Source organism: Dermacentor variabilis, chromosome 9, assembly GCF_050947875.1.
Source record: "Dermacentor variabilis isolate Ectoservices chromosome 9, ASM5094787v1, whole genome shotgun sequence".
Lineage (NCBI taxonomy): Eukaryota > Metazoa > Arthropoda > Arachnida > Ixodida > Ixodidae > Dermacentor > Dermacentor variabilis.
The window spans coordinates 46870633-46893652 of record NC_134576.1 but is presented as its reverse complement, the minus strand read 5'-3'; the positions used below and the strand labels follow the sequence as shown (position 1 = coordinate 46893652).

At 48.6% G+C, this 23020-nt stretch overlaps 1 protein-coding gene across 1 annotated transcript in view; it reads right to left on the bottom strand.

Moving 5' to 3' along the window:
• The window catches only part of LOC142558333 (MIF4G domain-containing protein-like), a 76486-nt gene extending 57462 nt beyond the window's left edge, over positions 1-19024 (bottom strand). Inside the window, exon 1 of the mRNA XM_075670479.1 lies at positions 18950-19024. Coding sequence (XP_075526594.1) covers positions 18950-19024 — 75 coding nt within the window. The remainder of the gene's footprint in view (positions 1-18949) is intronic.
• Between the last annotated feature and the right edge of the window lie 3996 nt (positions 19025-23020).

The following is a 23020-nucleotide window of genomic DNA, read 5'->3' as shown; positions in this document are numbered from 1 at the left end:
TCTACTACGAGTATGAAGTCTACATTCCAAAAGTATAATACATTTACGAAATATATCAGCGGTAAGAACTTGTAAGACGTACTATTGCCTTGAGTGACTTGCACACGCTAGCTGTGTATCGCTGCTATAACCCAATGCGCCATACTCAAGATTGGATACACCGCACCAGGTTAAACCAAGCCGCTTGGGAGAGACAGAAAATTGGAAAGAAAGTAGATGAGAGGACAGAAAAGGCAAATTGATAGGAAAACAATAGATTGAGGACAGGGACAGGAAAAGACGGCCATCGATTTCCCCCGGTTGTGTCTGTCCGGAGGGTGCCGTGTACGTGAAGCCGAGGCCAAAGAGGTGTGTTGCCTCCACCTAGGGGCCATAAAAGTCCGAACAACCGGCATCAGCTGAACCCCCGGGATCCCCTTTTCCCCGCACACGGCTAAGGCGCACACGGTTAAGCGCGGGAGGGTCCAAGACCCATGTGCTCAAGTACATGGTGTCGCAACACACCAAACGCCTGCTAACGCAGACGCCCCAGTGGGTGTGAAGTCACTAAACCCAAGCTTATATGATATCGCATTGCATATCATGTTAACATTGCTTTTGTACCTCTGTTCACAGGAGACGTCAGCATGTGTATACTTTGTAGTTTTCCTAAGTTATTTTGAACCTAGGGCAATGTGCCAAGGTTACACAAAACCTTATTCAAGTTGGGAAGATGGGCGCTGGAGCTCCCCTGCAGAACGTAAAGTCGTCAAAACAGTACGCCACTCCACAAAACGTATGTAAAGGATGTGAATCATATTTTTGCTTGTCGTGCATAGTCGCGTAGCACCACCACACTGACGCTCTTCAACGCATTTGTAGCTGAAGCACAAAAATATGAGGCTATTCTCCATATTTCCTTTAAAGCAAAACTCGCCCACGCATCACCACTGTGACTCTGGACAAGGCTGATATTCTTGCAGGCGCTTGTCTCTAAATTTTTGTACAAGTTTGCGCAGTCGGCTAGTTGTTTAGCGCCACGACCGCATTGCCGTGCTCGGCTCTAAGCAAAGGGGTGGGCTTACGCACAGTTGTTCCCATGGTGCTTTGTTTCATGTTCCAGCATACGATTGCTTTACTGTTCAGAGATAAATAGTTCATTCATAGTGCACAGACATCGACAGTACACCTTAAGTACGATACGGAAAGATTGTAATAGCACTACTTCGTTTTGAATCAAGGCGTCCAAAGCCCGTTGTTTGCTTATCGAGGGGCGCTCAATGCGCTGCTGTACGGTCAAAACTCATACGTTGCGTGCTAATGTGAAAGTAACTTGCGGCGAGTGAAATCAAAGCACGCTGTCACGTGAGAAATTTCACCGTTCTCACGTCCTAGCGCGAAATGTTCCTAGATTTGAACAAATCTAGACTTAGGGAAATTTTCGTGGGGTACAGGCAGCACTGGTGGCCACCCATGCATCAGTATTTCGCTAGCCTGCTGGCGGAATCACTATGGTTGCAGAAATTAACGCTTGGATAGCGGTGTCTGTTAATGCCATTGTGGCGATGCACTTAACACTCCACTGACCAAAAAGGACAGCAATTATTTGGAATCATCGCAATTCCAGCAGCACGTCGGTAAAAACCGCGCGTATAAGCAGACACACGACCATGAAATGACGCGCATGCGTATTTCCGTGTCTCGGCAGAAGGCACTTGCATTGTTAAAGGCCGGAAGAATGCAGCTTGGCACGTGGTCTCCGATCCCATTTTCAGTAATACGATTTCTTGGGCGACTTGGTCATTTATTGCAGGCATAAAAGCAGCGCCAAAAAAAGCATACACAAAATAAAGGAACAGCGTCAGGCAGGGACAATCGCTGCACTCACATGGGATTTTATTCCACGAAAAGAAGTTGAATATAAAGGCTGCTTTTGGCGCTGCTGTCATGCCTGCGATCCCATTTTATTTTCCCCCGGCCTCTATACGTTACACTTGGCCGCGATGAGGTTCTGCTGAGGGTTGGTTGAGGTTAGGTTTTAGAACAAAAGCAACGCTCATGTGCAGGTCATTTTAGTTGAGAGCTGCTTCGGCATGCGCGCATTTAAATCGCGCAGTTACAATTGGTTGCAAGCGCTGCTTTTACCACTGCTCAAAGCTAAGGGTACTGTGCGGTGCAGGTTATTGGCCTGAGTGGTTGTTACGCATACCCAAGGGCTCCGCGATTGGCTGTGAAATGCGTGGTTCATTCTTCGAACGCTCGTTTCGAAAAACGTATAAGTACGAAGAAAACTAAGAACTTGGAAGTGGAAACGAGAGAAGCGTAGAGCACCCACAAAGAGGAAAAGAAGAGCTTCCTCACCGAGGACCCTGGCCGCTGCATGCCGTGGGACGAAGATGAGCAACGCATCCCGAACAGGCACAGCTCCATCCGAGCAAAGCCGCACCGCCAGAAAAAGAAAAATCCAAGAAATGATTCGCACTGTAGATGTGCCTCAAACGAGTGTCACACACTTTGTCGTAGTTTAGCAGGTTCAGTGGGCGTCTTTCATAAGTATAGTCACGGCGCGGAATCTCTTCGCTAGTTTCGTTTTGATCGCTATGCCACCTGCCGCATATAGCAGACGTCGAAAAAAGGTTCCCAGGACAAGCTTCGACATATTACTGCTGCAGCTATTTTTTACGCGTGTTATTCCACTGAGAGAGTAAACAAAAGAAGTTAAACAATTTTTCTTTCCTCTGACTTCTCGCCCTCAGTCACCGTGTCAATCGAAAGCGATTGCACTTGCGCCGTTCCCAGGGGCGCGTCACGGTGTTATCGATATATATATATATATATATATTTTTTCTTGTGTCACTGACTTTATCGGCTTCGCTAACTCTATGCTCAGCCCAGTTCATGTGTTGCCGATTGCACCTCTGGACGCCTGCACAGCGTTGGTGCTTTCTTCTGGATGCTTTTTGAGGCTGCTGTAGTGGTTGCAGGGTTTCAGCGATCCCGCAATTTTTCTCGATCTCGTAGAAGACACGCTGCCGACCAACGATCAGACCTACTCCACGAACAATTCTGTTGGCTATGTGCTGCGGTGCATGAACTCCATCAGAAGGACACGCAATTTCTTTTCTTTTTTTTTTTGCTGTCGCTTTCCGGCAGTCGTCAAGTGAGATAACGTTTTACTTTCTTGCTCTGAACCAAGGTGTCAGCTTTGCTAAAACGCGAATAGAGCGCGCGTCACTTGTGCAGAGCGCAGGAACGGCGGCAGCCTGGGCGCTCCATTGCCATCCAGCGACGTCTAACGGTAGCTGCTGGGCTCGAGATAAGAAGTGTCTGGGCACGCAGCGACTGACGCATCTAATCTCGGCCCCAGCTACTACCGTTAGGCGTCGCTGGTTGCTTGCGGAGCGTCCCGGCGACCGCCGTTCCTGCGCTCTACACAAGGGTGACGCGCACTGTACGTGTGCCCAGTAAACAAACAAGCACACTTTTTCAAGCGTTCCTGGTTAAAAATTTTGCTTGGCAGCTATCGAACTTAAGTATAAATTTCGTTGCAAAAACCGACTTGCTTTTTACTGGCGCCGTTTAACAAGAACGCGGCAAACTTGTGTTCGGCGACGAATATAGAAAGCACTCCGGACAAGTGCTTGTCCTGTGTGGTTCATTTTCTCTTTGTCACCGTCAACTTCACACTACCGTTATATACATCTTGAACCAATTAGGCCATTTGAACCGTCCCATTTAAAATAGAAATTTATCTGTCCTTCGCATAGCACATCATCTGCCGTGTGGCCATTTTATTTTACTTGCGGGCGCTAAAAGGACCGTACGCCTGTTCATATCACTCTTCATTCTCAGCGTTTGCGCGCACCAGCAAGCCACGCATCCCGGAGGCCATGAGCGCACTTGGGCGTGCTGCAAGTAAACGCGTCCACAGGGAAACGCATAGGATAAGCTGGAGAGAGGAGCCCGATTCCAGTACCTGGCTCATACGTAACGGCGTGCCACCGGTGCACTCTCAGAGGTCACACATTCTCGGAGGCCACGCAAAGTACTTCGCGGTGGGGCCGCTAGATGGTGCAGCTGCTCAGAGGGAACGGAGACGTACAAAAACACTGTTCGCAATAGGCGATCAGGAAATTTGATTGTGGGAGTTTATAGGTTTTTTTATTGTTTAACCTAAGTAGAACATTAGGCAGTATAATAGCAAGAGTTTGGTGGCGTAACCCGCCGCCCCGTCCCAACGGGGACGCTCATAACATCCATCCATCCATCCATCAATCCATCCAACAGCTGCCGGAGGGCAAAAAGGACAAAAAAATACCGAAGCAAATGGGCGCCACCGGATGAGGCATTTGTGTCCTGAATAAAAAAAAAAGCCCGAGAACGACTCTGCATATCCTAATGGAATGCCAACTTATTCACTCAGCGAGACCTGTAGAGAGTGTCCAACTTCCAGAAGCGTTGGCTTCAAGAAAGATGGAAGAAATAACCGGTCAGCAGTCAAGATAAGTAAGAGGCGATTATAGTATTGGGGGGAAAATGCAGGGAAGAGATTGACAGGACCGGAGCCATTCCAAGGGTCGGTAATGATATACTATACAGTAGTCTGGGTGCCGAACCGAATCAGGACTAAACCAACAACTGCCGCTGAACCATCATTTTCAGCTGAACCGGAATTATAGTGCACTAGAGTAGGGGTAGTGGGCCGAGGGGGAGGCGCGGGCAATGGGCGCGCGTGAAGCAGAAAACCCGGGGAAGCTTTGCGGCCGTAAGGCGGCGCTATCGTGCCTTTCACCTGTAAAACCCTTAAACTTCGTAAAGTAGCGAGATGCTTTGAAGAATGCCGCCTCCTCCTCGCGCGCTCTGGCCGAGGCCGACACCACCTCGCTATTGGCCTAACAGCATAGCGTGGGCCCTAGCGCCGTGCATCAGCGCAACTTTTGCTCGAAAAGCGTCTACGGAGTGGCGAGGAGCGCACGTTGGCGCCATGGCTACTCTCGAGCAGCGTAGGCGGCGCCACGCTCGAGGAGGGAGCGTGAAAGAGAGGAGAAAAGAGGAGGAGTGAAGGCGGAGGAGGAGAGTGTCGCTACTTTGCGAAGTTTAAGGGGTTTTATTTCAACTGGGGCCCGCCGTGCCACAGCTGCGCTCGCGCGTTGTCCTGTCGCCTGCACTCGTCCGCGTACTTGTGTTATTCTGTGTTTTGTGCGCGCATTCTTTATTTCGTGTGCAGTTTTTTTTCTCTGACCGATGAGGTGACAAGACGAAGCCTCGTCGGAAGAACTACTGCTTCGCTCCCGGTTGCACAAGTGTGTATGGCGGCGTGAAGAACGCGCCGAAGTTTCGTGTTCCCGAGGACGACGAAAGGCGCTGTGTTTGGAATCGGAACAATCCCCGTGCTGATAAGCCCCTGGAGCTGACTGACTCTGTGCGTGATATATACAGCTCTTCTGGACACGTACCAATTAACTAGCGCCACAAGCGGCCCCGGCACGACGCTAGCTCGGTTTCAATGGAGCGAGCGGGTTTTCAGCGAATAACAAAAGCTGCTGGTCGACTATTGAACAAAGGCAGGTGACAGACATGTTCTGGAAGATAATCCACACGAGCCAAATGCAGTGATCACTCTCTGCACGGCACGCAAGTGTTATGTTCCCAGAGTGGTTAAACATTCAGCAATGGAAGCTTATGGAAACAAAGAAAATTTGTTCTCGATTTTCGAGACAAAAATGGTAGCTGTCATAACACTACTGCGTCTATAGTACAAGTCGTTGCAGCGTATGTAGTCAGGAGACTCGGCTTTCGATTGATGCCTATCTCGACTCTCTACACATGACGTAACACGGTTCCCAAAGGCAATGTTTGACACAGACGTGCAAGTTCACGTGGTATCTATAAAAACCCGGGCTATCACTTCTGGAAACTTCGGAAGCCGTGGCCGAGGCGTTTAATTGCTCGCACCTATCGTTCCGCGTCATGCTGGCAGTGGTTCGATGCCGTGCTGCGTGATACCTCTTTTTATTTTTTAACGCCCCGTAGAACTCAGTTCGAAAGTCTCCCACCAGATGGCCGAAACACGAAACTCAAGGTTTGGTTTCAGTCTTGTTTCTTTCAGGAGGGCTCTTCAAATATTATATTTTCTATTTTTACTTCCTTAAGTGTAGGATTGGGTTGGTTATTTGTTAAGTCATCGCTTTTATAATCAGATCTTATTCCTTGGACAGCATAAGAACAAGCATGCGCATATCTTTGTGTTGCGTTAAAAAATGCTATCGTGCCTTATAGCATGGACATACCCAGGAATTCTGGACATTGCACCTTCACCGTCCTGAAAAAACTGAAAGGGTCAAAATCTTAAGCAATTTTATTTCTATATAATAGCCGATTATCAACAAGTTTTTACTCTCTGCGCCAAGAGGTTAGCCTTTTGTAACAACAGATGCATTTATGGCAATTAGTCGGAAAATTGGTGGTGCGTTAAAGCAGTATATTGGTCGGGGATGGGCGATTATGTCACACGACAGGAGCAAATGGTCTTGCACCCTTTCAGCAGAGGCACATTGACATGAAGCGCAAAACTGAAGCCGTAAAGCGATTTTTACAAGTGGAGTTTTGAACGATAATTGGCGTCTGTTTCCATGCGCATGTTTTTGTGAGGCAGCAGGGAGGAGAGGGAGTGTATATGGGTGTGCACACCTTGAGTGTGGGTGTGTGTGTGTACTTGTACTTGTGCGTGCGCGCGTGTTTGTGTCTCGGTATTTCAATATGCGTGCGCACAAGTGTGTGTATGCGTGTGCGAGCATTCGAGTGTTTGTGTGTGTGCAGTTCCGCGTACATGCGTACATTTTGTGCGTGCACATGTGCATGGGTGCGCGCGTGCAAATGTGAATGCGGGTGAGCATGTGTCGTATCTGTGTGTGTGCGTTTGTGAGTGTGTGCGAACGGGAGTGCGTGCGTGAATTTTTGTGCGTGGGCGCATGTAAATGTGAATGCGGGTGAGCATGTGTCGTACCTCTGTGTGTGTGCGTGTGTGTGAGTGTGTTCGAACGTGAGTGCTTTCGTGCGTTTTTTGTGCGTTTGTGCATGCGTGGGCACCTGTAAATGTGGATGCGGCCGAGCATGTGTCGTGTCTCTGTGTGAGTGCGTGCGTGCATTATTGTGCGTGTGTGCATGCGTGGGCGCGTGTGAATGTGAATGCGGGGGAGCATGTGTGTGTGCGTTTGTATGAGTGTGTGCGAATGTGAGTGGTTTCGTGCGTTCTTCTTGTGCGTGTGTGCATGCGTGAGCGCGTGTAAATTTGAATGTGGGCGATCATGTGTCATATTTTTGTATGTGTGCGTTTGTGTGAGTGTGTGCGAACGTGAGTGCGTGCGTACGTTATTGTGCGTGTGTGCATGCGTGGGCGCGGGTAAATGTGAATGCTGGCGAGCATGTGTCATATCTCTGTGTGTGTGAGTTTGTGTGAATATGCGCGAACGTGAGTGCGTGTGTGCGTTTTTGTGCGTGTGTGCATGCATGGGCACGAGTAAATGTGAATGCGTGCGAGCATGTGTCATATCTCTGTGTGTGTGCGTTACTCTGAATATGTGCGAACGTGAGTGTCTGCGTGCGTACATTTTGTACGCGCACATGTGCATGGGTGCGCACGTGTAAATGTGAATGCGGGCGAGCATGTGCCATATCTCTGTGTGTGTGCGTTTGTGGGAACATGTGCGAACGTGAGTGCGTGTGTGCGTTTTTGTGCGTGTGTGCATGCGTGGACACGAGTAAATGTGAATGCGGGCGAGCATGTGTCACATCTCTGTGTGTGTGAGTTTGTGCGAACGTGAGCGCGTGTGTGCATGCGTGGGCACGAGTAAATGTGAATGCGGGTGAGCATGTGTCATATCTCTCTGTGTGTGAGTTTGTGTGAATATGTGCGAACATGAGTGCATGCGTTTTTGTGCGTGTGTGCATGCGTGAGCACGAGTAAATGTGAATGCGGGCGAGCATGTGTCATATCTCTGCGTGCGTGAGTTTGTGCGAACGTGAGTGCGTGTGTGCGTTTTTGCGCGTGTGTGTATGCGTGGACAAGAGTAAATTTGAATGCGGGCGAGCATGTGTCATATCTCTGTGTGTGCGCGAACGTTTGCTTGCGAATGTGTGCGTAAGCGAGCCAGCGAGCATTTCCCCGATTACGCCTACTTATGCGGATGAATCGGTTATAGAGTTTATATAAACCTATATTTAAATCTATGAGACAAGAACGAATGACATTGCATTTATAGCGTTATCTCTTCATAAAAGCGAAATTAATGCAAAAAGAAGAAAACGCAGTTCCCTTCCACTCTGTGAAGAAGTATGACCAGCGAAGCTGTGTATCTGTGCCCCTTAATGGCGAACTGCACCTGGGCCACGGTTCGTCCCAGTATTGCATTATCTTCGGGATAAGCCCACGTATGGGGAGCGCTTAACGCCTGCTTCAAATCCGCCGCGGGTCAGTCCGGTATTGCACTATCTTCGGGATCGGCCCAGGCACCGAACACTCTCAAGTTCAAGAAATGGCCACAGAGGGCGAAATAATCGACCGCGCGTCGCTGCTAATGAAAGAAGCCTAGTAGAAACACTCAAGGGATGCTCGAGTTAGTTTCAATATCTCCCGCTAGGGGCGCCGTAATAAGCGCAATTTTTTCTTACAAGCTTTCTCCTACAATTACCGAAGCATGTTTATTACATAAAACAGGCCATATAATTATCATTACTAATTAGATACTGTACCTTTAATTAGTAAGTTTACTGTTATTGTCATTATAAACGCAAATAGCGTTCAGCATCATCGATCTTCCAGCTGACCTCTGGCCTCGATTTAAAATTTTTACCGGTATTTTCGAGTGCATGGAGGCACGGATTCATCCGTTCGTACACTTAGACTGGTTGCTTCTTTGTTGCTAAAACTAGTTTATTGCGCTTCGATGTCTCCCGTCATTTAACTTCTGGTGAAGGGACGTGTTTGCAAGCGGTCATGTAAGCCCAAAAGCTACGTTTCGGTCGTGAGCCATGCATCTGCATCGAAACGGGAACCGTATTCTGCGACTGAGGACAGCAGTACCGGTGAGTCGTTTAATATTGCTGCCTGAATCCTTATGTAATATTGCTCTCGTTAAGGTACAGGTGGAGACAAGTTAATGAACTAGGTGCTGCATTACATATGGGCAGTCAGGACTCTCCGTTGCTGTTTGCGAAATAAACTTTAGTTGTGAATTCACGAAAGAGAAAGCGATATCGGAACGCGCGTCTTATTTTTTATCTCGTTGTAGTCGTAGCCATGGGTGACAGAGTAGCCTTATCAATGTATTTTTTTTTCGAGTCCGCCTGCAAGTTCTTTCGTCCACAGAACCGAATAACCCTTTGATAAACTGAAGCTAAAGTACTGAATTTAATGTATCAAACAGTTTCACGCATAATAATTCACCCATATTTCGTACCTGTTGGTTCCAAATGTTCTTGCTGTGCAGTTTTGTTTACCTGAGGACATTTATTTTTGTAGTTGTAAAGCGGTGCATCACGTTCATGCAGAAAAAGAATGCGTCATTTCTAATAGCTTCATGTCTTTCACTTTTTGTGAAACCAGCAGTGTGATCTCTCCTAGTGCATAAATGAGCGCACAAATGTTCTCATTTGTGATCTTAATAATACTTAAGCTGCTGACATGCATTGTAGTTAGGCAGACATCAATATTATGGAGAGTGGCAATATTGATTTACCATGCTGCTAAGCGCCCTAGAACAAACAGTGTATATTGTGCTCTGCAGTCACAAACCATTACAATGTATATGTCACACCTTTCCTCATTTCATATTGCAAAATTGTGCTTATTCAATATCTTATGCAGCCAAAATTTCTGTTCCAGACATGCAGTAATGAGGACGGCATCAGTATAAAGCAACAAACTCCACGCACTAAAGAGAAGTTGCTGCCTGCTACAACATGGTCACTGTGTGGACTTTGGCTGCTATCACAATGTAAACAACACCTGGTTCAGAAATAAATATGCTTGATGTATGCTGTATTGGCTTGGTATTCTTTAGATACATGTAATTTGTTTGTAGCAGATGATATGAACATTTGTTCGTATTTACAGTTAAGTATAATTGGTTCGAACATAAGAGAAAGCACTACATGACTTTGTATAATCTCTGCTGTATCTCATGTGTCACTGTTTTGCCCCAATAGAGTCTGTGCCAAGCACATCTTCGTCATCACGGGAGCCCCCATCTACACCAACAGAAAGGGGCTGAAGCCGAATTCGCAAGGCTTTACACCACGAACAAAGAAGTCGTTCTAGAAGTATTTGGATGAGATATCAAGTCTACAGACGATTGTTTCAAGAGTGAAAAGAGCCTCTGCCATCATTACACAGCACAGATAGTGGCCGAGTCATCCAGGTACCTCAACAACAAAAATTATGTGTCTTCAGACGTACCTGCAACCTCTGAACAAGCACAGACGACGCTGGCCAAAAGAGTTCTGTCAGCTTGCCCTTCCTTAATGAGCTTTCTGGCCTTGTCAAATACCATTTGTGCCAAGTATAATTTTTTTCCAATGTATGCAAGCTTTTTCATTCCACATTGTTGTTAAAGATCATTCCTCTTCCTCATCCAAACATTAAAGGTCAACCAATTCTTTGCTCATACTTAATACCAGTTACTGTCTAGTAGCAAAACATATGTGTAGCAGTATTTTCTAGTGTACGTTGCCATGTGCAATTCCTCTCCTGAAATAGCTGATGCGGCATTGGCGTGTGTCTTGCATTAACATTTGTACTGTGTGCTATGTAGCATTAAACTTTTCTTAATGTTTTTGGCTTTCAGTGCTTGCAAGGTAGAGTGGCTTCTTTCTAGAATGCAAGCTTTTTCATTCTTATATTTAATTCCTAGTCTCATTCAGAATTGCTATTCTTGCTTGACAGCCTGTGTTCTTGCGCAAGTTACATTGAAGTGATCTATTGCGGAATTTTCTTTCGCTCCTGTCCGACTTGGTACTCGTCACCGTGTTACGTTTCTCGTATGTGGAAGCCTGGTCAGTTGCGTTGGGAAACAGTCTCTCGAGGTAAGCACCTGCTCCTGCAGTCAGCGCAGTGACATAGACTCCGAATTTGCACACACCGTGATTGGTGCTCCCCATGCCGTCCTTTCCTGCTGCTGCCGTGTGCAAATTTCGCGTGTGGCCTTCCTCGGCCATGATTTGGCATCAACGGAGACTATCATATGTGATTACATGGCCCGAAGTGTACGAAGTTGATATACACACGGGTGGAAAGGCCTACAAAAGTGGCTGCAAAATGGGGATGCCCACAAAACTGACCATGCCCATATTTGGAGAATGTGGGGCACCAAGTGTGAGTTAGACATTAGCTGCACGCGAAAGAACAAAAAGAAATGAGCAGGTTAGAAAGGAGGTAACGCTGAAATGGCAAGCACTTCATGTCTCTATGTTGGCTGCGGCAGCAGATGCTTGCGTCACCCGAATGCTTTGCAACGCAAGTTGCTCATCTTCAGTGGCGACTGTCAGTGCGCACAAGTAGGACACACTGTTCAATCTACTTGCGCTGCTGGTTGTTGCTATTTATCAGACCACCATGTGTGACGAAGGCAATCACTATGCCTTGTGGGGTCTCTCACACCCGTACTCTTGGGACAAAGGAACGACAAAACAGTAGTGCAAACAATCACAAGGGCATTTATTGCACCTTTCATAGATCAGTGCCTGCTAGCCGAGTTGCTACCCACAAAACATGCCGATGGGCGCGCGACAAATCCAGAAGTCCGACTCACCGCGACCGGAAGCGAGCGAATATGTTCGCCCCATGCTGGATCCCAACGCCTGGTCCTTCGCGTGTATGGTCACGCGAATCGTGGCGCGTTCGAAGGCGGCCACGCGAGGCGGTCTCGCAGAAGCATCGGTCGGCGGCGCGCGGGATGTCCACGCCGCGCGCCGACCCGCCGGGGAAGCCCCCGGTCCGTCCTCCCCTGCGCCCCCAAGTAACCGTGCCGTGAGGCGGCGTTAGCAACGCAACACTCGCGCCATCTCTCGCACTGCGCCCCAACCACATCTATCGCCGTGGGCATCACGCAGGCCACGCGGCGAAGCCGGATTACAGGAGACGCGCCATGCGGGAAAAACATATCAGGGGACGCGCGAGAGTCGCGCATCCCCACATCCCCCCAACCTTAAATCACTACATATTCCGGCAAGACATGTGACACGGTCTAACATCAAACGGTGCTTCGCGAACAAGGTAGAACACTAAACAGTGGTCGCGCCGAAGAAATGTCCGCACGCTGTCCATAACATGCGAGCCGACATTGTCCTTGGGTGCACCGCTGGCGTCCGCCGGTCACAGCGGCAGCTTTGCAGACTCGACGGCACGATTCCAGGCCAGGACTCCGGAGACGACGACGCAGTAGTCGGTCGCGAAAAGCGTCGCTCGCCCCAACGCGCCCTGCTGGGAAGAGCCGCCGTAGCTGTCGGTGACCGCCGGCTCTTTTGTCCGCCGCCGAGGGTTGTGAGCTGGATGCAGGAGGCCGCCGAAGTCGCCGCACCGAACTGGCCACAGCATCACCATCGCCCAGGGCGGCTCGATCGTAGTCCGGGGCAGCAGCGCAGACGATGTGCAGGTGACGGCAAACCAGGGGTGACTCCAATCACGCTGCGTAAACTCAACACACTCGGCAAACACTAAAGTAGTGCAAGGGAGAGGAATTATGCATGCGCATCGCCCACGTGGTACGATGTTCAACTCGGCTAGCAAAAGGTCGGGCAGCTACTCAGATGCTAAGTTCACGTGAACGAAGCTCGCTTTCTTGAGTCGAACGAGTAATTTCAATTCGTGCGAGGCTAACTAGAATGAGGGAAGCAACTTGCAACACCTCAACGCCACGGTCCACCAGGTTGTGTCCCTCCACGTGCGACAGGCAGCTTCGTAAAGCCTTAGGCCTAAAGCGTCGCTGCCCTGACAACAACCGGCATCCAAAAACAACACCCAAAATGGGCGCCAAACAGGCAGCCGCGAGGAGACGTTAGCTCTGTGAGGTGGTCCTACTCCGCTCGGTGCACGCAGCATCCGAGTTGACGGCGCCCACCGTCCCAGACGGTGTCGGAGCGCCCGGTGCCAGGCCGCAATACCAGTCAGCCCGTAGTGGCACCCGTGGCCCGTGGCCACCCGGCTCCCAGAGCCGCGACTTCATCAGAGTCAAAGAGATAGGAGAAGCTATTTACATGAGAAATTCGGACCACCCACGAGGCTTCCGTACTCACTCGCTTCAGGCTTGCCACTGCTCCGCGGGCGCTGAGCCTCGCTCTCCCAGGATGCAGACCACGTGGCTCTCGTACCGACGAATGCCATTAAAAAAACTCTTGCGAAAAGGCTTAGCATGTTGACATGTTCAAACACACTACAGCCACCATCACCTCGCTCAAGAAAGCACGCCGCCGACGCTAGCGATCAAAATTCACGCTAGGCCTACGCTTCGGTTCAAACAAAGGTCTCGAACGAAGCAAACTGTTAAATCTATCGTCCGATGTCCCAAGAGGTCCACGTTGGGCAGCCAGATGTGGGTTCTCTCACACTTGTACTCTTGGGACAAAGGAACGACAACACAGTAGTGCAAACAATCACAAGGGCATTTATTGCACCTTTCATAGATCAGTGCCTGCTAGCCGAGTTGCTACCCACAAAACATGCCGATGGGCGCGCGACAAATCCAGAAGTCCGACTCACCGCGACCGGAAGCGAGCGAATATGTTCGCCCCATGCTGGATCCCAACGCCTGGTCCTTCGCGTGTATGGTCACGCGAATCGTGGCGCGTTCGAAGGCGGCCACGCGAGGCGGTCTCGCAGAAGCATCGGTCGGCGGCGCGCGGGATGTCCACGCCGCGCGCCGACCCGCCGGGGAAGCCCCCGGTCCGTCCTCCCCTGCGCCCCCAAGTAACCGTGCCGTGAGGCGGCGTTAGCAACGCAACACTCGCGCCATCTCTCGCACTGCGCCCCAACCACATTTACCGCCGTGGGCATCACGCAGGCCACGCGGCGAAGCCGGATTACAGGAGACGCGCCATGCGGGAAAAACATATCAGGGGACGCGCGAGAGTCGCGCATCCCCACATCCTGCGGTCGGACGGTTGAATGTGCCGTAAGCGACCCGTGTGCGTGTATGCTCACTGTTGTCATGTGAATAATAGCCAATGTATAGTGTATAGTGCCAATGCATTATGTTAGACGTATGCTGAAGTGATTTCATTACATAGCCTTATTTCAATACTATACCACTTGATCATGGTTGCCTTGTTACATTTCTCGGATGTGGCAGCCTGGTCAGTTGCATTGGGCAACAGCCTCTCAGGGTAAGCATCTGCTCCTGCAGTCCGCACAGCGACATAGAGTCCCTGTTTACACGCACCATGATTGATGCTCCCCGTTCCGTCCTTTGCTGCTGCAGCCATGTGCAAATTTTGCTTGTGGCCTTCCTCGGCCATGATTTGGCATCAACGGGGGACTATCATACGTGATTACATGGTCCGAAGTGTATGAGGTTGATATCCACATGGGTGGAAAGGCCCGCAGAATGGCGATTCCCACGAAACAGACCATGTCCATATTGAGAGCAGGTGGTGCACCAAGCGTGAGCAACCCATTAAAGGCCCCTGAAAGAACAAAAAGAAACGTGCAGGAAAAGAGGTAACGCTAAAATGCCAAGTAGCTCATGTCGCTGTGTTGGCTATGGTAGCAGATGCGTGCATCACCCAATTGATTTGCAATGCAACTTACAGCGACTGTCGATGCAAACAGGTGGGACACTGTCCAATCTGCTTGCGCCGCTGGCTTTCACTCGTTACTAGACTTCCATATGTGACGAAGGCAAGCACTATGCCTGAAGTCGGGTAGCTGAGTGTTCTGTAAGCGACCTATAGTGAGTGAATGCTCACTGTTTTCATGTGGATCTTAGCCAATGTACGGTGTATTGTCTGGACCTTATGCGGTGATTGAATGCCGAGTCTCATTTGATCATTGTCGCCATGTTATGTTTCTTGGATGTGACGACCTGGTCAGCTGCATTAGGCAACAGTCTCGCGAGGTAACCATCTGCTCCTGCAGTCCACACAGTGACAATGACTCCCAATTTACACGCACCGTAATTGGTGCTCCCCGTTCGACCTTTCATGCTGCAGCAGTGGGCAAATTATGCTTGCGGGCCTTCATCAAACGTGATGTGGCCTGAACGGAAACCAGCATATGCGATTACGTGATCCGAAGTGTATGAAGTTGATAGCCACATGGGTGGAAAGACCTCTGCAAAAGTGGCTGCAAAATGGTGATGCCCACAAAACCGACCATGCCCGTATTGAGAATGTGAGGCACCAAGTGCGAGTTACACATTAGCGGCACGCGAAAGAACAAAAAGAAGCGTGCAGGTGGGAAAGGAGATAACGCTAAAATGCCGGGTAGTCCATGTCGCTTTGCTGGCTGCGGCAGCAGATTCCTGCGTCACCTGGTTGCTTCTCAATGCAAGTTACGGCGACTGTCGACGCAAACAGGCGGGGCAGTGTCCAATTTGCTTGCGCTGCTGATTGTCGCTCGTTACCAGACCGCCATGTGCGACGACTTAAGTGAGCTTCCCAGTGTATCTCGAGATGCAGATTTTATTTCTGCTCTTGTACGAGAAGGTGCACTGCTTTTCCTCTGCCAATAAAGTCGCACGTCCTGTTCACTCACTTGTTGGTTGTTTGTGTGGGCGTCAGTAGAGGCTCTTTGGTCTCCTGGCAATTATCACGCACCAGCTACGCGGCAGCCTAGGCAATAAGGCGTGCCGCATAGGCAGCAGCGTACCAGCGCACGCGACCGGCAATAAACGCCCCCGCACCCCCCCCCCCCCCGTATTGGATTTTGCTCTAAAAAAAAAAACACACACATTTCCGCTGCTCAAGTGCTCGTATATAAATACATGCAACAGGAGAATTAGTTTTTCTCGGCAACAACTGCACCAAATTTGACGAAGTTTGTTGCGCTTAAAAGAAAAACTTGTAATATATTGACTGTTGATTTCGAATTTTTGATTTAGATCATCATTTGTTTATAAAAAATTCAAAAAAATCGCAAATTTTCAGAGAACTAAACCGTCAAGCTTACAACTGTGTATTTCGGCAATGAAAAATGATATCACAATTCTGTTCATTGCATCTAACAGCTCATCTGAAGCGGACAAAATTGATATATTACTCATGAATCTCAATAAACATAGTAATATGGAAGTACAACTTTTGCTGAGCCCTTGTACACAACGTAACGAATTCACGTAAGATATAAATCGACATTTCGGATTTGTCCGCTTTCAATTATCTAATGGATGCTGTTGACAGAACCACGATATGAATTTTTGATGCGGAGTTATTGATTTGTAAACTTCATTCGTCTATTCTTCTCGCACTTTCGAATATTTGAAAATTCTTTCACCAATATTGAGGCCCTAAATAGAAATTCCGCTTCCAATAGGCACTAGAATATACCCTTTTTCTCTCGAATCCAGCAAATTTCATTAAGATCGGTCGAGGGGTTATCTCAGAAAATTCTTTCTGCGTTTTAGACCTGTTTGAATAGGCCGCGTCGGAGTTGGGCCCGAGCTAAAACTTCCTCTTAACGGCTTCGCTGCTATATTGGCACTAAAACTGCTAAAACTTTAAATTGCTTGCCTTCGAAAAAACTGCGTGCATTACAATCGAAAGCGAACTGGCCACAAGGAACAAGGTCACGGGGCCATTCTATTAATGACAGCATCACAAAAGGCTAGGTGCGGTCATGCTGACTTTACTGGTTTGCAAGGATTGACTGACGGGCTAGTTGATTCATTATCACAGAAAGGACAGCGCTTCAAGTTGTTAGCGCAGTGTGTGTGTAGTTCCTCCTCTGCGTCCCGTCTACGTCAAGCACAGTTAAGAAAGGTATAGTTAACTAGGGCACTCTAACCCACGCCATTTGGTGGGAGTCGAAGTCGAGTGCAAGAACCCCACCATATCAAAATTATTCCGGAACTGTCCACCGTCCCTCAGCACCCATTATCGAGTTTGGGAGAATTAAACTCCACAATTATCCGTTTTTCCCATGCTGCAAAAAAAAAAAAAGAAGAAAGTGCTCCAGTGTGGACGTGCTTGGTCTCGATATCAGTACCTCTCGCATGCTAAGCGAGCGCGCTACCTCCTGAGCTACCCCATACAAAAATGCTTGCTTACTTTTTTAGAACTTTTATCAACTTTCTATCAACTTTAGTAACATACAAGTCTTTTACGTTTTAGTAACGTTTGCCAAAAGAAAGTTGGTTACCTTTTTTCTAACTTCAGTATGTTAAAAGAAAGTCACTAGAGTGTTAATACGCACAATTTTAACTTTTTAGAAACACCATTAAATAGGAAGTTAATAAAAATAATTATGCCTTTTACGGTACGTAACCCAAGTTACAGAACATGTATGAATATTATTAAATAAGCTTATAATTATTCAGTGAACATCGCTGGTGCTAGACAGTCTTGTTTCATGCACAGGTGTAAATTTGCTTCATTTTCATTCAACTTTCTAGTAACACTGGTTATTAGGAAGTTTGTAAAAAGGATTTATTGAAAAATGAACCGATGACATAATCCTATTATGAATGAATATGCAAAGCCTGGCTGCTTTTAAACATTTTTTTGCACAGTAACTGTCTTCCTAATTTTTAATCAACTTCCTAGTAACAGATGATAGTAGAATGTTCATAGAAAAAAATGCTTCTAATATAACAAAGAATAGTCGCCTTCCTGCGCCACAGTACATCGCTATCGGCATGAGCTCGTGGTTGCTGTCCTTGGCCAAACGCTTGTGACTGCTACCCATTCGCGCCCGTTGCTAATAAATCTCTTAGTAAGTGGTGGAGGTGCTGGGTTTCGAACACCCTGCAACTTCGGAGTCGCACTCTACCCCCCATCATGCGCGACGACGCACGCACCCCTCCAGCTCCTCCAACGGTGCGGGCCACCTTGGTTTGTGCCGGTGCCTTACGTCAGTGAGATACACCTATCTTCTCCGGCACAGGTGACAAAGACGTTGAAGATTGGATCTCGTCTTATGAGCGAGTGAGTGCTCATAAGCAGTGGGACGATGTTACCAAGTTCAGAAACGTCGCATTCTATCTTACGGACGTTGCGGAACTATGGTTTCTAAACCATGAAGCCGACCTCACTTCGGGGTTGGTCTTCAAGACCAACTTTACCCAAGTGTTCGGTCGGCCAGCAGTACGAAAGCTTCTTGCAGGACAACGTTTGCGCACACGATCCCAAGAGGCCGGAGAGAACTCCACGAGCTACACTGAAGACATTGTTAACCTTTGCAAACGGGTGAATGCGTCGATGTCCGAGGAGGAGAAGATCAAACATATAATGAAGGGTATTCAGAACGACGCGTTTCAAATGTTATTATCGAAGAGTCCTCACACAGTCGCTGAAGTGATAGAATTGTGCCAGAGTTACGACGAGTTGCGCAGGCAACGGTTTCACACCCGACGTCCCACCCCGCCCGCCGAGTCTCTGTCAAGCCTTGGAGTCGACGACAACCATGCTGCTCTGTTCGTAAAAAATTCAGGAATTCGTTCGCGCAGAGGTCGCCCACCAGCTATCTGTGATATCTTCTGTCCAGGAACCGCCACCTACTTTGCATCTTACGATCCGCGGCTTCATTCAAGAGCAAGTATCTCAAGCCGTTCTTCCAGCCGCTGATGAGACACCAGTCACGGCACCTCTCACTTACGCTAAAGCAGTTTCCCGATGTCGTCCACAAACGCCCTTGCCGTCCTCTATGCATCGACCACCGACATTTTTGCCGCCGTCTATGCCGCTTCACGACCGACGGCATTTTCCTCCTATGCCGCTACCTTACCGACAGCATTTTCCGAATCCTCAGCGACTCGGACCTTACCCCCACCAGTGGCGCACCTTCGATGACCGCCCAATATGTGTTGCTTCCGGTGGTGCTGGTCACCTGGCGCGCCATTGTCGTCGCTGCATGCTTCCTCTTCAGAACATTCGGCGAGCGCCCCCTTTCTCCGCTCCGTTTTCCTCTTCGCCTTCCAGCCTTCCTACCTCTGCCTTTTCCCCTGACCGCCCAACCGCCTGTACCCGCCGCTCACCATCTCGCCGTTGTCGCTCGCTTTCTCCGATGCGGCGCCGTCCCGTGTCCACCGAGCAGGAAAACTGATGGCCGCAGTTCCCGAGGCACGAACTGCGTCCACGTCGCAACGCCCGAGTCCTCGTCCCTCTCCAGCCAACGTAATTGAAATCTCTGTCGAATGGGTTGCCGTCCTGGCACTTGTAGATGCAGGAGCCGCCGTATCTGTAATTTCCGCCGAACTCTGCCGCACACTACGAAAGGTTTTGACGCCTCTCTCCGACTTCTCCCTTCGAACCGCGAACGCTCAAAATATGACGCCTCTCGCTGCTTGTACTGCTCGCGCCTTCATTCAAGGTCCACTGTATACCGTCGAATTAGTCGTGCTGCCCTCGTGCTCCCATGACATTATTTTAGGCTGGGACTTCCTTGCAAATAATAACGGCGTTATTGACTGTTGTTACACCGGACTCGAATTTTCTGCCCTTCCCGACCTTCCAATGATCCAAGTTGGTGGGAAAACGGTAGAGACACAGACAGGAAAACAGACAGCCATACATACCGACAGCACGTGGAGAGTGCTTGAAGTGCCCTAAAAATGCTAATCACAATAATATTATAATCGCATTGAAACAGGGCCACGTTGTGTCTGGCCCTCCCACGTCTCCAATCACTGTACAGGCGCAATTGTACAGGTTGTCTTGCAAAAATCACAGATCATTTCTACTACTGCATTCACGTTGTCGCAACCTACGACGCAACGACGCCACCGACAGGCACATATACCTCCACGGACTATGATGTAATAATCAGCTTCGTGACAAGATGCGATGAAGGCTTTTTCCTTCGAATATGGGAGGTGGGGGGTTCGAACACCTTGCGGTGTATATTGTGGACCCACTACCCGTGAAACCGTGTTTACGAATCTCGGCAGAACAACGTGCGTAGCATTGATATCGGCAGGAGAGACTTGGGGTGGGAAAAGGTGTTAAGGATTTGGTGCCGCGCTAATGACAAACGTCTCCGTCGAGAACAAAAAACACGCAAGAACAAAATAATTTGGCTCGTTGGTTCTCCCAAGCCCCGCCAGCGGCCAACAGGCCAAGCTCGTACGCAAACGTTACAAACGCGGCCTGTTTTGTGGTTCGGCAAATTAACAAGCACGTTTTGTTTTAATGCGTTAGCATTCTTAGGGTGCTTCATGTACTTTACAGGTGCATCTATGCATGTGTGCACGCTTGTTACTTTGTTTGTTTTGTGCACTTCGGAGGCCACGCGCCGGTTTCGCGGCCGCAGCCTTTGTGCTAGGTGCCAACAACTGTCATAGGGAAACGCGATAGAGTACTTCCGCTGTACTACGCGCCCGATACATAACTCGTTCCTACGATGTCAATGCGTTTTGCTATTATAGTATGTCATTGTTAACGCATACCATCGACCGTCATCGCAGGATGCGTTCTGCCGCATTTTTTTAATGCGAGATCATTTCGTGGCTCTTGAGGCGGATAATCCAGCGTTAGCGTGACTGCACTATGGTCCAAAAAGGCTACGAACCTTCCTTTTGGTGGAAGTCGAACTCACGATCTTTGGTGTTAATTAAGGCAGAGTTCATTAAAGTCGAGTTAATTAAAGCACCGGCACCCAAGATCATTGGTGGGGGTCGAACCCACGACCTTTGGCGTTAAATGAAGCGAAGTTAATTAAGGCGCAGTTAATTAAGGTAGAGGGAATTAAGGCACTCTAATAACCCATGTCATTTGGTGGGAGTCAAAGTCAATCAATCAATCAATCAATCAATCAATCAATCAATCAATCATTTATTTCAGTATCAAAGGCACTTGGTGGGTACAAACAAAAAGCCATTCATCAGGCTTGACGAGATCTGCACCCCCCATTACTGGCAGACAAGGCGCATAACAAATACAGCCCGCCAACATAAACAAACTGAACAGCGTACAGAAATCAGGTGTATATTTTTTTACTGTCTTAAATCAGCTGCTATTGTCATAAATACTAATAAAAGAAGCACAACAAGAAGTCATTGTGTAGAAATAAATAATAGAATAAGAAAGAAATACGCTTGAACACACGACCGGGTCACACGAGTACATGAATACTGCATGAGATTACACAGTCTATTGCGAAAGCAAAAAGCACCGATAGATAGAACGTCACAGTAAAGCAAATAAAACAATTAGGTGTGGCGTTGTGCTATATTCGGAACTCTGGATTATTAAGCAGCGCAGGTATCTGGTATTTTAACATCTGAGTGTCGTACTTTGCACGTGTTCTAGGCACCTTCCGAAGCTCACGCATTCTCAATGTACGGGCACGCTCAAGCCCGCGTAGTCCGGACAATTCAAAAAGAAATGAATTGCTCTTTTTCATTTCCAATTTATAGCGTTGATTTAACATTATAGGGTAAAGCTCATATACTGGTAATAGATTTAGGGCCTTAAAGATTGGTTCCGTGTGTGTGTCGTATGCAGCATTAACGATGTTGCGAAGGGCTTTCTTTTGAACTTTATGCAGTTTCTGAGTGTTTGTTTCTGGTGTCGTGCCCCAGACTAAATAGCACTACGATAATTTCGACAAAAACAGGGATTTGTAAATTAACAATTTTATATTCTGAGGCAAGATGTGGCGATATTTGCACAATACCCCTACAGTTTCTGAAAGTTTATTTATTGTTTCATTTACTTGAACTGTCCACGTCATGCGTTCTTCAAAAACGACGCCACGACTTTTAGATTGGTATATCTGATGACCCAATTTTTAGACTGCTGGTTATATTTAGTCGAGTACCATTGCCCCAGCTGGTCAAAGCTATTCTGGAACTGTCGGGAACTGTCTAGCCTCCACCCGGCTGGGTCACGCAGTCCAACAACCCAGCCGAGAGAATGATGGTCGGTGACAATCTTGAAATGGTGGCCATACAAAAAAACTGCCGACGATTACGTTACTTCCTAATGCGAAATTTGAGCGCAGCAAATAAGCTGTTTCACCTTTTCGATAGATTGAGGCAAAGAAATCTAGCAACACATGTATGCGCTATCACAGAATTTTTTTTTATTTTTCACACGTATTCCTTTAACAAAGACTCCACTAACAGTTCTTGACAGTCATGAAGGAAGCTTTGTGGTCGGAGAAATAGACTGATATATGTTCGACTTGGTACACCAATGCTTGATTCTCAAAGACGAGATGTATACAAGTGCCTCGCGAGGTTGTCACAGCCGTGGGACGCGTTACGAGCGAGAGGAACGGGATGTTCTCCCGCATAAGTGTTAGGAAATTGCTGTTTGTCTTTATGTCAAGCCGCCACCGATCTGGCTCTCTGATTGCCACCGCACAGGGCGAACGGCAGCGGCAATTTCGGCTCGGGCGGTGCACATATACAGATCCGCCGCCACCGATCTGGCTCTCTGATTGCCACCGCACAGGGGTTGCATTGGAGGAGGAGCGAAGAAAGGAACTAAGTTCGAGCCGGCGCTTTGACAACCGGAGACTCGCAGGAAGAGGGGGGAGGGGGGCGGCGTGCACACCCAGCGGCAAACGATGGGGGCAGAAGCGCGCGCAGCAAGCGGACAACACGATAAAGGGAGGAGGGAAGAGATAGCAGCGACTGACTGATGCCGCTGACGCCGATAGTGAGTCAACCCCAGCTGCGGAGTTGGTTTCAGGGACAACGAATAACCGGCGCGTCGGCAACTGAAGAGCACCCTATCCGCCACACAAGAACAGGGGGGGGGGGACCCTTTCCTCCTCTTTCTGCATGGCGGCGACGGTGTTCTATGCAGTCACGTTATCTTGACTCTCTAGCGGCGTCAGCGGCATCCAGCGGTATCAGTCGGTCGCTGCTAGCGCTGGGGGGATGAAAGG